This window comes from Malaclemys terrapin, chromosome 4 (genome assembly GCF_027887155.1).
Source record: "Malaclemys terrapin pileata isolate rMalTer1 chromosome 4, rMalTer1.hap1, whole genome shotgun sequence".
NCBI classification, from domain to species: Eukaryota; Metazoa; Chordata; order Testudines; family Emydidae; genus Malaclemys; species Malaclemys terrapin.
Genome location: NC_071508.1, coordinates 135532630 through 135546265, shown reverse-complemented (window position 1 = coordinate 135546265; position 13636 = coordinate 135532630). Strand labels below are relative to the sequence as shown.

Genomic DNA, 13636 nt, shown 5'->3' with positions numbered 1-13636 from the left:
TTAATCACTGGAACAATTTACCAAGGGTCGTGGTGCATTCCCCATTACCGGCAATTTTTAAATCAAGATTGGATGTTTTTCGAAAAGGTCTGATCTAGGAATTATTTTGGGGAAGTTCTATGACCTGTATTATACAGGAGGTCAGATTAGATGATCACGGTGGTCCCTTCTGGCCTTGGAATCTATGAATCATAGCAAATATTTCCACAAAGGTTTTTGATGGCCTGTAAGTTATGCTTCCAACAAATTATTAGGGTTGTGCAGGTCAAATTCTGCCTTTCTTCATTTCTATGGTATAACTCCCATTATTTTCAGATTTTAGCCTTAATTTACACCTGAGCAAACCTCATTCCCTTTTCCTAGTTGCCAGGTGTAACTGATTGGACCTCTCACTGGAACACAGTAAAACTTAATGCACAAGAAGGACTAGAATCCAGCTCACTCTCCCATAGGCATGCACAAGCTCTGCATGCTAAAAGTAATAACTTACTTTTCCCACTAAAACAAATACAAATTAGAGCAGAGATGTTGCGTAGGAGAAACCCACTTTTAAAGTCACATAATAGAACTTCATTTTGAGGTCAGATCTTTTGAAGCACAAATTTTAGATGCATCTTTTTCTGTATCGATAATTTATCTCTTAAAAATAGTTCCACTAGAGGTTTTGAAAGCATGTTGAAGACTGAAATGGACAATCAAACGGTATTCATGAGTCTTAGTACACGAAACAAATGCATCAAGGTAAAGGCTCATTCTCAGACCTGAAACTGATAAACTGTTGGTTACTTAACCATATAACCCATGACTTCCTCACTTCTCAGTAATACCCTTATTTGAAAACTACATATGCTCAAATGTTCTTTTTTTTTTTTGCCCCAAAACAGGTTAGGTGGTGGCTCTGATGACGCAAAGGAGATTATGCAACACAAATTCTTTTCTGGCATTGTTTGGCAAGACGTATATGAGAAAAAGGTACTTATAATAATTCCTCTGATGTAAAGTGGGTTTGTGGAGAAACTGAATATGTTTAATGTGGTCCTTACATTGGCTGTTGAAGATTACTTCATAAAAAAGGTTTGCTACATTTCTGAATCAGCTTTTCTAAGCCAGAATTGTTATAGTTCTTACACCAATATAGTTCTTTATTTCTAACTAAAAAATTCCTGCTAAAGAAAACATATTTAAATCAATAATAAGAGTAAACGAGATTCTGTTAGGTCAAAAATGGCTCAAAATATTAGTTTTTTGTGAACGCAAGCTTTTACAAAACTGGTTTCCATGAATTTTGTTTTAATTCTAGTTGAAACAGTTTTCTCTTTAACCAGTGATACCCCTAAGATGCTTGAAGCCCAGAAACTGGCTCATTGAACCAGTGCCTGAGAATCTGAACATGAAACTAACCAGAAATAATAGTGAAACTGTTTTTTGCTTTTTGCATTTCTCTCTGTTTGAATAATGCAAATATACTAGATCAGACAAATAGCATAAACAGAGAGAAGTAAAACTTGGATTTTTTTTTTAAAGTTAGTTGAGTTCTAATAAGGGGTTTGTGACAAAGAAGGGAAGGACAATTTTAAGTATCTGAATTCATGGTTTGTCACCTACTTTTCTGAAGCCCCGCCCCCATGCTCTCTAACAGGAGCCCCTAGAGTCAGAGAGACTGACCTGCTGCTATGTGACTGGCATAACCACTACTCTGTCAGTGATGTCGACCTCAATCACTTCCTCCTCCATTATATTAGAGCCATTTTCCACGTTGCCTTGATTACCTCTTCCGAGCATTTCCCTCCACTCATTCAAGTCCCTCCTCACAAACACTTTTGTCATGACACCCACATGGAACTCAGACATATATTTAGTGATAAAAAGAGAAACAACTTCATCATGCCATGTACTAGCTGTTGAGTAACTGTGTGACCTTATTCGTGTTATCGCGCTTTGCCCTCCGTACTGTCGTATTTTCCCTGCATCATATCAGAGCTAATTTAATTAGGAGGCAAGAGTCATATCTTCCCTTGGTTTTGTAAAGTGCTAAAGCCAACTTTGGGCCCCAATAGGCATAAATAATAATTTCTTTTTAACCTGAAAGTCTCTTATTAATTAATAGAAATATATGATCTGTTCAGGGTTTTAGCTGTTGGCTTCCTTTTACTCTAACTAACATCATAATATATTAGCAGTTTCCATATCATACCAATAGAGATTAACATTGTTGGCTTTCCTATTGTATTTGGAGAACAAAGGGTACCCTATCTTCTCCTTCCAAAACTTCCCTCTCTCCTTGTTGATAAAGTTATGAAGATGTCGAATAGTCCCCTGGAGAACACAAAAGATACAGCAAACAAAGTGTAATATGACACACACGTTCCTAATACTAGAAAACTCTTGTATTAGGAAAGATGTTGCCCCTTTATATCATTTTACAGAAGGGAGAGATGCATCTGAATACTGATGAAGTATTTCAGCATTGTACGCACCACACTTGAATACCTATGCATCATTCAGCATACATTGATCCTTTTAAAGGACACCGTTCAGGTTGCCAGGCTAAAATTTTAACCTGTTGTAAATATACACATTTTAATACTTACAGTATAACTCTGCCCTTCTGCTCCTGGAAAATCTGTCATTTCCCCTAAAGAAAGGCTTGTAACTGACAGAACTCGAACTCTTCTGCTGGGCAAGTGGAAAACAAACCCTAGAACTGTATCAGAGGGGTAGCCATGTTAGTCTGGATCTGTAAAAAGCAGACTTAATACAGCCTAGAACTGTATTAATTCATGATCACACATGCATATTTTACTGGGCGCCTCTCATTCTGCCTGCCCTATTCTTGTCAGAAAGCAGAGTTCTGAAATTTACAAGTATCTCAATTCTGGAGAGAATAGGAGTTGTGTATATTCCATACCCTGTCTGCTCACCAGACTAAGGCAGCCAAACAAATTGGAGGGATAGCAAGTCATTTATTTGCCTTTTGTGCATCTGCCAGGAAACAAAGAGCTGTCTGGAAGGTCTGATTTTAGATCTACTAGCCTTGACAATATCCCTTTTAAGAACAGCTATCAAAGGAGACTGCCACATGTAGAATGTCTGCAGTAAATTTATCAGGTCTTGGACTTCTGCATGCCAGCATTCTGATTGCAGAGTTTACACAGTTCAATGTAAAGAATATTGTTTTTAATATGATCTTCATGAAGCTTATAGAGAGTGGTGATGGGCCAAAAACGTCAATATTTTTTTCCCAGTCCCTCCAGACATTTGCTGCCTTGGAGAAAATAGTGCCTGGATCAAGACTACCTCTGACATAGTCTTTGCAAAACCAAAACCCAACCTCTTTGGCCCATTTCTAGAAAGCAGGCAAATCAGAAATTGGATCTAAGGGCAGGTCTTCACTGCGGGGGGGGGGGGGGGGGGTCGATTTAAGATACGCAAATTCAGTTACGCGAATAGCGTAGCTGAATTCAACCTATCGAAGCCGACTTGCCCCACTGTGAGGACGGTGGCAAAATCAACCTCCGCGGCTCCCTGTCGACGGTGCTTACTCCTACCTCCGCTGGTGGAGTAAGAGCGTCGATTCGGGGATTGATTGTCGCGTCCCGATGAGACACGATAATTCGATCCCCGAGAGATCAATTTCTACCCGCCGATTCAGGCGGGTAGTGTAGACCTAGCCTAAGACATTATCTACTGTAGAAATACCCACTCTCCGCAGGCCAAAGAGACAGTGGCCTGGAGGGCCTTCTGAAAGTGATAGCATATTTCACTCACTATGGGGTGATATTCCATTAGTCTACATGAATCTCTGGGACAGACATGGTTCCCCAGTACCATTGGGAAATGTTGAATAAGTTTACATAATTGAGGTATTGTATGAACAAGGACATTTTCTATGTAATTGAGCCTGGGAGACACGACCTTGCTTTGAACAACAGGGAGTTTGGCGTGACTGAGTTTGTCTAGTCACAGAAATTTAAAATCTTTATCAGAATATCCCTGCTGAAAATCTTTGCCATTTGTCCTTGGAGAAGGCTGCATTTTAACTGGGCAATACTTCATCCTTCCACAAACTCTATGTAAACGTTGATATTTTAATTGCATCTTATCACCAGTTTCTCTTGGCTAGTAAGCAACTTAAGTCCACGTATCTCATGCTGGCATGCAGCAGCATTACGCTACAAGTGGCACCTCTAAACCATAGATTGCTGAGATACTGCAGTGAGAGCTGTTCATGACAAATCCACTTAATAAAACTAACCTCACAGCTTCTTGCTACAGTCTCCCACTTCCCCTCCCAGTTCAATAATCCAAAACTGACCATATACAAAAATATTTCCCTCATTTTGTAGGTGCAGCTCACCCTGCCTTAGATTGTATTTTACAAATATTTTGTAAAAAATAATCTAGAACACCTCTTATACTTGTTTTCTGTTTCCTTCTGCGGTTCCCAGTCATTCGCTAGCATAGACTTTAGGTTTCTGCTGCAGTGCCCGAGCCCTTAATCACGCACGCATTCTGAGACTCAGTGCCGCAGACAATTTCGAGAGTGACTGGGAGCAGCACGTGTGCCAAAACCACCATTAGCTAAATGGGTTATGGATAGAACGAACACACAGAAAGGGCCAAGCTATTGCTTAGACGGAGGAGAAACTGCCTTATGGGTGATCAGAATATTGGAGGTTCAGTATCGGAGAGAAAGGATGCTTATCCTCACAAAAAAATATACTGATTGGAATCACCTGAGAATAGGATTGTTATCTTATGAAATGGAGCTCCCTTCTATTGTACTGTACCTCTAATAACATATAGACTATAAAGCCTACATTTTCAATAGTGTCCAATAATTTGGGGTACTTAACATTGATATCTGAGCCATTAGCGATTATCTTTGAAAAGTCATGGAAGATGGGAGAGATTCCAGATGACTGGAAAAGGGCAAATATAGTGCTAATCTATTAAAAGCTGGAGTATTGTGTTCAGTTCTGGGCATCACATCTCAGGAAAGATGCCGACAAATTGGAGAAAGTCCAGAGAAGAGCAACAAAAATGATTAAAGGTCTAGAAAGCATGACCTATGAGGGAAGATTGAAAAAATTGGGTTTGTTTAGTCTGGAGAAGAGAAGACTGAGAGGGGACATAACAGTTTTCAAGTATATAAAAGGTTGTTACAAGGAGGAGGGAGAAAAATTCTTCTTCTTAACCTCTGAGGATAGGACAAGAAGCAATGGGCTTAAATTGCAGCAAGGGAGGTTTAGGTTGCACATTAGGAAAAACTTCCTGCCAGGGTGGTTAAGCACTGGAATAAATTGCCTGGGGAGGTTGTGGAATCTCCATCATTGGAGATTTTTAAGAGCAGGTTAGACAAACATCTGACAGGAATGGTAGATAATACTTAGTCCTGCCATGAGTGCAGGGGACTGGACTAGATGATCTCTCAAGGTCCCTTCCAGTCCTATGATTGAGACCTCTTAAAGGGGCCTGAATTTCTGAAACTGCTGAGTACTTGTCTGATCCTCAGACTCCTTCAAGGTATCATTGGGCACCCAAAATGACTAGTTAGTTTTTAAAATTTAGGCTTAAAATATGTATATTGTTTGCACCTTGTAACTGTATTAGGTATTTATAATAAGGGCCATTTTTAAAACAGTTGTATTCTCACTTCCCATAATGTTGAATTGTAGGTTCTAAACCTCTCAGGTTTTTTCTTTCAAGTATCACCAGATTCTGTGTCTGTGGATCATATTTTTGTCTTTAATTTTAAATCTAATCTGAAATAAAATTAAAGGGGCCTAAAAATATTATTTATTGTATGTATTGCAGTAGCAACTAAGGAAGTGTTATTTCCCCTTTCACGTAACACAGTAGCCAGGGGTCACCCAATGAAATTAATAGGCAGCAGGTTTAAAACAAACAAAAGGAAGTAGCACTTTGCATAACTCAGAGTCAACCTGTGGAACTCATTGCTAGGGGATGTTGTGAAAGCCATAATTATAATTGGGTTCAAAAAAGAATTGGACAAATTGATGGAGGATAAGTCCATGAAAGGCTATTAGCCAAGATGGTCAGGGATACAACCCCATGCTCTAGGTGTCCCTAAGCCTCTGATTGCCAGATGCTGGGACTGGACGACAGGAGATGGATCTTTTGATGATTGCCTGTTCTGTGGATTCCCTTTGAAGCACCTGACATTGGCCACTGTCGGAAGACAGGATACTCTGCTAGATGAACCGTTCGTTGGTCTCGCCCAGTGCGGCTGTCCTTATGTTGGTTGACCTTGTTGTGCCTACACCAGTGATTAGGTCAGCATAGCTGCAGCGCTCACGGTGTGGATTTTTCATGCCTCTGAGCACCATAGCTATGTAGATCTATCTTTGAATTGTAGACCAGGCCTGAGTGATTTAATGTGCTGCCTAGCTAACCTTTTCCCTGCAGTTTCAGTGGGACACAATATGCTTTCTTGATCCCATTCCCCAATTGTTGTGTTGCCTCGTGTGATGTAGTTGCTATTACGACTGCCAGATTTATCCCCAGTGGTGGGTGAATTGATGCCCAACATCATGTCCTCTGTGGAAGAGCTACAGAATGTGACTTCACACTAAGGTTCTGTTTCCCACTGCATGATACAGCAGAAAAAGGTTTGCCTACCAGATACATTGCCTTCCAAAACTGCATGTTACAAAATCCTTTGGAACGCTGCATCTGCATACGACCGGCATGGTGGATGTGCTACTTCCCACGCTCCCTCCTCTCCCACCCCACTCAAGCAGCTCAGTTTACTTAGAGTCCTGCTGCCAGACTCCCTGCTTACATGGGGCTGACTTCTACCCCTCACATCCAAGAGATTTTAACAGCACAGCGTAGGGTCTTATTAGTGCTACTCATGGTTTAGCCAGAGAAGGATGCAATGTAAGAAGCTCTCCACTGACCATGCCAGTTTCCCTTAAACCTTCAGAGCTCCAGAAGTGCAGAGTTTATATCAAGTTGTTTCCATGGGATACGAGGGAGCTGTGATGCCACTGAAGTACAACTCCCCTCCCCCTGAACAATGTTGGGCAATTAGGCAGGCTTTCCGCTCCTTTTGCCCCTCTCCCAGGCCTAAAGCAGAGGGGATAAGGCCTATAGTCTGTGTATTATTTTTTAAAAACAGACTATTAATTTCTTAACTGTAAATATCAGCTATTTATTTATTGCTTGAAGTAGCATCAATGGCTCACAACTCTTTCTACAGCAAACACGATTTAGAAACAAAGCCTTTCACATCCCATAAACAGCAAATGCCCATTTTGTATTGTATTTGTGTGTTTCCTATGAGCCAGGATTTTACAGCAGTATAGGAAAAGTCACTGTGGTTTATAGCTGAAATTCAAAGCCAACCTATAAAGAATGTATTTCAATAAACTATAAGCTTGAAGTATTTTTGCGTCTTTCAGCTTATACCTCCATTTAAACCACAAGTTACATCTGAAACAGACACAAGGTATTTTGATGAAGAATTTACAGCACAGATGATTACAATCACTCCACCTGACCAAGGTAAAGTTTTCTAAATATTTCTCACTTTCCTTTTAGACTCACCCCAAGATAATATTCAGTAGCGTTATCTGGCCTTATAGAAAAGATCAAAGAAATGTCTGTTCAGATTCATCTGGGTTTCTTCATATACAGTAATTAAACTGTATGATTATACTTGATCATGGTTTAGTAAACCGATATGGAGCTTTTCAATGTTAATTTGCCTATTCAAATCTGGGATGGCGGCAATGATGAGTCCATACCAAAATCCTAGCTCCAGCTTTGGGATGTTTACAAATCTGGAACTGAATTTTGCACCTGGGCCCATCTCTAATTGATAGTACCAGAAAGTTGTTATCCAGTGGCTGCTCAGTGAGCTATGTGATTTGATCTGGTGGTCTGAGTCCCTGTCCTCGTAAATGCCAAAAACTATTGACTGGGCATAGAAACTGAATTGCCCTCTCCATCCCTACTGGTGGTCTCTCCAGTCTAGTGTTTTGGGGAAGTGTGTACCCACTCCATAGCTAACTAGAGAATTCCAGTCTAGTGCCTTTCACAGGTGTACAACGTCATAAACAGAACTGAGTAGAAGCTGGATTTTTTTGTTGTGGGGAGTTCTGACCGTTCAAAATCTGGTTTCTGTTCTGAAATGGAACTAAAAGAAAATATATGAAATATCTTACAAAATGAAATTCTGAAAAAAAAATTTTATTTCAGGTCAGTTGAAATGTTTAGTTTTGTAAAATCAGAAAGTTTTGTTCTAATTTTGACATTTTACAAAAATTGATTTAAAATAAAATTTTAAAAAGTTGTTTCAAAATAATAAAGCAAAATGCTTCATTCTGAAAATGTCAGAACACTTTGCATTGGCTCTTTTCCAAGCAAAATAATGTTCAAATTGACAAGCTTCCACAAAACATTTCATTTTTAACAAATTGGCATTTTCCAACAGAAAAACATTCCGTTGGAAAATTTCCAACCAGCCGTATTCATAAGCTTAGAAATGCATATGCACACACATCATGTATATTAACAAACACTTGTTGCATAATGGCTAATGTGCTTTTTTATTTTAATTATACTCTTATTTCCATGGTAACGTAGCATTCACTTTGTACCACTAGACCCGGAGGGGTGAAAATTCAGTACAGTGAATATGGATTCTTCTTCGAGTGCTTGCTCATATCCATTCCATTAGGGGTGTGCGCGCCGCGTGCACGATCGTCGGAAGATTTTCTACCCTAGCAACACCGGCGGGTCGGCTGTGGAGCCCCCTAGAGTGGCGCCTTCATGGCGCTGAATATATACCCCAGCCGACCCGGCGCCCCCTCAGTTCCTTCTTACCGCCCCTGACGGTCGTTGGAACTGTGGAGCGCTGCTTAGCTGTTCTCCACTCTCCCTAGCTTAGTTTGTTGTATCACAGTGATAGTTATAGTTATAGTTCTAGTGTTTATAGTTAAATAGTTAAATAGTTTAAAAGTTGTTTTAGTTGTTCTAAGTAGTTCAGGGGATTAAGGGGGTCGTCTCCCCCTTTCTCCCCCGGCCGCGGGGCCGGGCTCATGCCCAACGCTCCCGGCTTCAAGCAGTGCGCCTCCTGCGCTAAGCCTATGCCCACGAGCGACCCGCACGACTCCTGTCTGAAGTGCCTGGGAGAGTCCCATCAAACAGATAAGTGCAAGATCTGTAAGGCCTTCAGACCAAGGACCAAGAAGGAGCGGGACTTTCGGCTCCGGCAACTCCTGATGGAGGCGGCACTTAGTCCGGACGCTCCATCTACAAGTCAGGCCCCGGCACCTAGCACCTCGGTGCGCAGTGCCCCGGCGGCACCGGCTATGACGACCACGCGAGTGGCGTCAGACAAGCCTCCTCGGCACCGGACCTCGTCGGCACCGCAACAAGTGCCTCGGCGCCGGTCATTATCCCCGGGGCATAAAAAAGCCCATAAGACGGGGACATCCGTGCCGAAGACGCCGGCTCCCCCAGTGCCGGGGGTAGAGCCGCGTCCGCCGGTGGAGCACCGGAAACAGGTGCCTCCAGCACCGTCGACTCCGGCGCCGAGGCCGTTGAGTCCGGTGCAGATAGCGTCTCCACCGAGACCGGCGGTGATACAGTGCCTCCCGTCGACTCCAGAGACTTTCGCGGCGGCGAGAGACTTAATAGCTCTCACGGAGCCGGCACCGCCTCAACCACCGACACCGACTGCACCGTTGACTCGCCCGGTCCAGTCGAGGGGGAAACCTGCCTTGATGCGCCCTCCATCGCAAGGGCTGGAACCTCGGCACCGATCCAGGTCCCGAAGCAGGTCCCCACGCCGCTCGCAGTCCCGGCACCGAATATCGCCTCGGCACCGGTCGTACTCGCGGCCAAGATCATCTTCGCGGCACCGCTCTACGTCTCGGCACCGATATGATCGTCGGCACCGATCAACGTCGAGACGTAGTTCTCGGCACCGCTACGGTCGACGCTCGACGTCGAGAGGCCGCTCCCGGCACCGGGCATACTCCAGGTCCTCGTCGAGGTCCAGATCCGGCTCCCGGCACCGACGAGGTCATCGGCACCGATCGCGGTCCCGGCACCGTTCGCCGGCACCGCGCAGAGATAGATCATCTCCGGACCGGTACCGTGCGGCACCACAGCACACGGGGATCGTTTCATCTCTCTCGGCACCGCCATGGCCGTCAAGATCGGTGTCTCGCTCCTCGGAGGACCTGTCGAGATCGGCATACCCCCCTCAAGGGCAAGCCGAGGAACGGAACTTGGGCCATTGGCAGGAGTTGGCAGAGGACCACTCCCAGGGACCATCTCACTGGTCATTTTGGACCCCGTGGGCGTACCACCAGGAGCAAGGGGCTCCAATACCATCGACCTCTCGCTCGGGTCACTCGGTTAGAAGGGCCCCAGAATCCACCATCTCTCGACCTCCGCCAGGGGGCATGGAGGCTTCCGTGTCCACGCCACCTGACACCATAGACCCGTGTACAGGTGATGCTCCGGCCCAAGAGCAGGGGGATCAGGACCCCCCCTTGGATCCAGTACCACCGGAGGCGTCTTCCTCCTCCTCTCCGGATGAGGCAGTGGCGGGCACTTCATGTACGGGTCCCCCTCCGATAGATCTTCGGGCTCACCAGGATCTCCTGCGTAGGATGGCCCGTAATATGGACCTGCAGGCGGAGGAGATAGTGGAAGTACAGGACCCTATCGTGAACATCCTCGGAGCGGATGCCCCATCGAGGGTGGCGCTACCCCTGATCCGCACGATACAAACCAATGCGGATACGATATGGCAAACTCCTGCCTCTATCCCACCCACAGCGAGAGGGGTGGAAAGGAAGTACTTTGTCCCGTCTAAGGACTACGGGTACTTGTATACCCACCCCCAACCGTGTTCACTGGTGGTGGCATCAGTGAACGCACGAGAGCGCCACGGCCAGCAGGCTGCAGCGCCTAAATCAAAAGAGGCTAAGCGGCTCGATTTGTTTGGCCGTAAGGTTTACTCAGCCGGAGGGCTGCAACTTAGAGCGGCGAACCAACAGGCGCTATTGAGCCGTTACAATTTTAACTCCTGGAACTCTATGGGGAAGTTTAAGGAGTTGATTCCCCAAGAGTCCAGGGAAGAGTTTGGAGCCATGGTAGAGGAGGGTAAGAAGGTGGCTCGGACCTCCTTGCAGGCCTCCTTGGACATAGCAGACTCAGCTGCGAGGTCCCTGGCTTCGGGTATCGCTATGCGGAGGATCTCCTGGCTTCAGGTTTCGGGTTTGCCTCCGGAGCTGCAGCAAACCCTACAGGATCTGCCCTTTGAGGGACATGGATTGTTCTCGGACAAGACGGACTCTCGTCTGCAGAGCCTCAAGGACTCGAGAACAATCATGCGCTCCCTGGGGATGCATGTTGTGGGCCCTCAGCGCAGACCATTTAGGCCGCAGCCTCAGCGCTTCTACCCCCCCCCCCCGCCTCGTCAAAGACAGGACTCGACCCGGAGGCGAGGGCGAGGTGGTAGAAGAAGGTGGGCCGGCCCTCAACCCGGCCAGAACCAGGGGCCACCTAGACCACCTTCAGGCCCCAGGCAGAACTTTTGAAGGTGCGGTCGAGGACGGCGCCCCAGTCATCCCCCAGGATCCAGCCCCCTCCTTTCGGGATCGTCTCTCCCACTTCCACCGTGCTTGGTCCCTTATAACTTCGGACCGTTGGGTCCTCCGCACAGTGGAGAGGGGATACACTATCCAGTTTTCTTCTATTCCCCCCTCCCACCCCCCTTCTCCGTCCCTCTTCAGGGACCCTTCTCACGAGCAACTTCTTATACAGGAGGTTTCCACGCTCCTTGCTATGGGGGCCATAGAGGAGGTTCCAGTAGAGTTAAGGGGCAGGGGATTTTATTCCCGTTACTTCCTGATCCCCAAGTCCAAAGGAGGCCTGCGGCCCATCTTGGACTTGCGCGGACTCAACAAATTCGTAGTAAAGTTGAAGTTCCGCATGGTCTCTTTGGGGGCCATTATCCCCTCCCTCGATCCTGGAGACTGGTTCGCCGCCCTCGACATGAAAGACGCATACTTTCACATCTCAATTTACCCACCTCACAGACGCTTCCTGCGATTCGTGGTAAACATGGTGCACTACCAATTTGCAGTCCTTCCCTTCGGCCTATCCTCGGCCCCAAGAGTGTTCACGAAATGTATGGCTGTCGTGGCAGCGTACCTTCGTCGGCAAGGGATACAGGTGTTCCCGTACCTAGACGACTGGCTGGTACGCGGTCGCACCAAAGAGCAAGTTCAAGCTCACGTCCACAGAATAGTGCACACATTCAACGAGTTGGGCATCCTACTCAACAAGGACAAATCCACTCTAGAACCTACCCAGAGAATAGATTTCATCGGCGCAGTTCTAGACTCCAGACGTGCACAAGCCATCCTGCCAGACAACCGCTTTGGCACCATCACGAGCCTCATTCAAGGGCTCCAGGCCTTCCCAACTACCACGGTGAGGTCGTGCCTTACCCTGCTGGGTCACATGGCTTCCTGCACGTACGTAACCAGGCATGCCAGACTTCGGCTTCGCCCACTCCAGACCTGGGTGTCATCAATATACCGTCCACATCGGGACAGCCTGAACATGGTGGTCACGGTCCCGAACTCGGTCCTGACCTCCCTCACCTGGTGGCTAGATCACAATGTGGTCTGCGAAGGGATGCCATTTCACGCCCCACAACCCTCTCTGCATCTGGTCACAGACGCTTCATCTCTGGGTTGGGGCGCCCATCTCAACGAACACCATACCCAGGGCCTGTGGACTGCACCCCAGTTAGCCCTGCACATCAATGTTCGGGAGCTGATGGCGGTGCGCCTGGCGTGCCAGGCATTTCTCAATCAACTACGTGGCCGTTGTGTGTTAGTTCTCATCGACAACACCACGGCCATGTTTTACATCAACAAGCAAGGAGGAGCACGTTCGTCAGTTCTATGCCAAGAGGCCATTCGCCTGTGGGACTTCTGCATCGCCCACTCAATCCATCTCACGGCATCGTTCCTCCCTGGAGTCCAGAACACTCTAGCGGACCGACTCAGCAGGTCCTTCCAGACACACGAGTGGTCTATCCGTCCGGACATCATACATTCCATCTTCCGGAGGTGGGGGTTTCCCCAAATAGACCTGTTTGCATCTCGAGACAACAGGAAGTGCCACGTGTTCTGCTCCCCACAAGGTCGAGCTCCGGGCTCCCTCTCGGATGCGTTTCTCCTTCCCTGGAAAGACCACCTGTTTTATGCCTTCCCTCCGTTTCCTCTGGTCCACAAGGTACTGCTCAAATTGCGCAGAGACCAGGCGCAGGTAATTCTGATCGCTCCAGCGTGGCCGAGACAACATTGGTACACCACACTGTTGGAACTCTCGGTTCAGACTCCGATCCCGCTTCCGTTATGTCCGGATCTCATCTCTCAGGACCACGGCCGGTTGCGTCACCCCGACCTGCAATCACTCCACCTCACGGCGTGGCTGCTCCATGGTTCATCCAGGCAGAGCAGCAATGCTCGCTCTCTGTCCAACAGATTCTGCTGAGCAGTAGGAAGCCCTCAACACGCACCACGTACCTGGCCAAGTGGAAGCGGTTCTCCTGTTGGTGCGAACAACGAGCCAA

The 13636-nt window shown here is 46.6% G+C and overlaps 1 protein-coding gene across 1 annotated transcript in view; it reads left to right on the top strand.

The window, feature by feature from the left end:
- AKT1 (AKT serine/threonine kinase 1) overlaps positions 1-13636 on the top strand; it is a 128830-nt gene that overhangs the window by 112022 nt on the left and 3172 nt on the right. Inside the window, exons 12-13 of the mRNA XM_054026570.1 lie at positions 885-972; positions 7428-7530. Of these exons, the coding sequence (XP_053882545.1) occupies positions 885-972; positions 7428-7530 (191 nt within the window). The remainder of the gene's footprint in view (positions 1-884; positions 973-7427; positions 7531-13636) is intronic.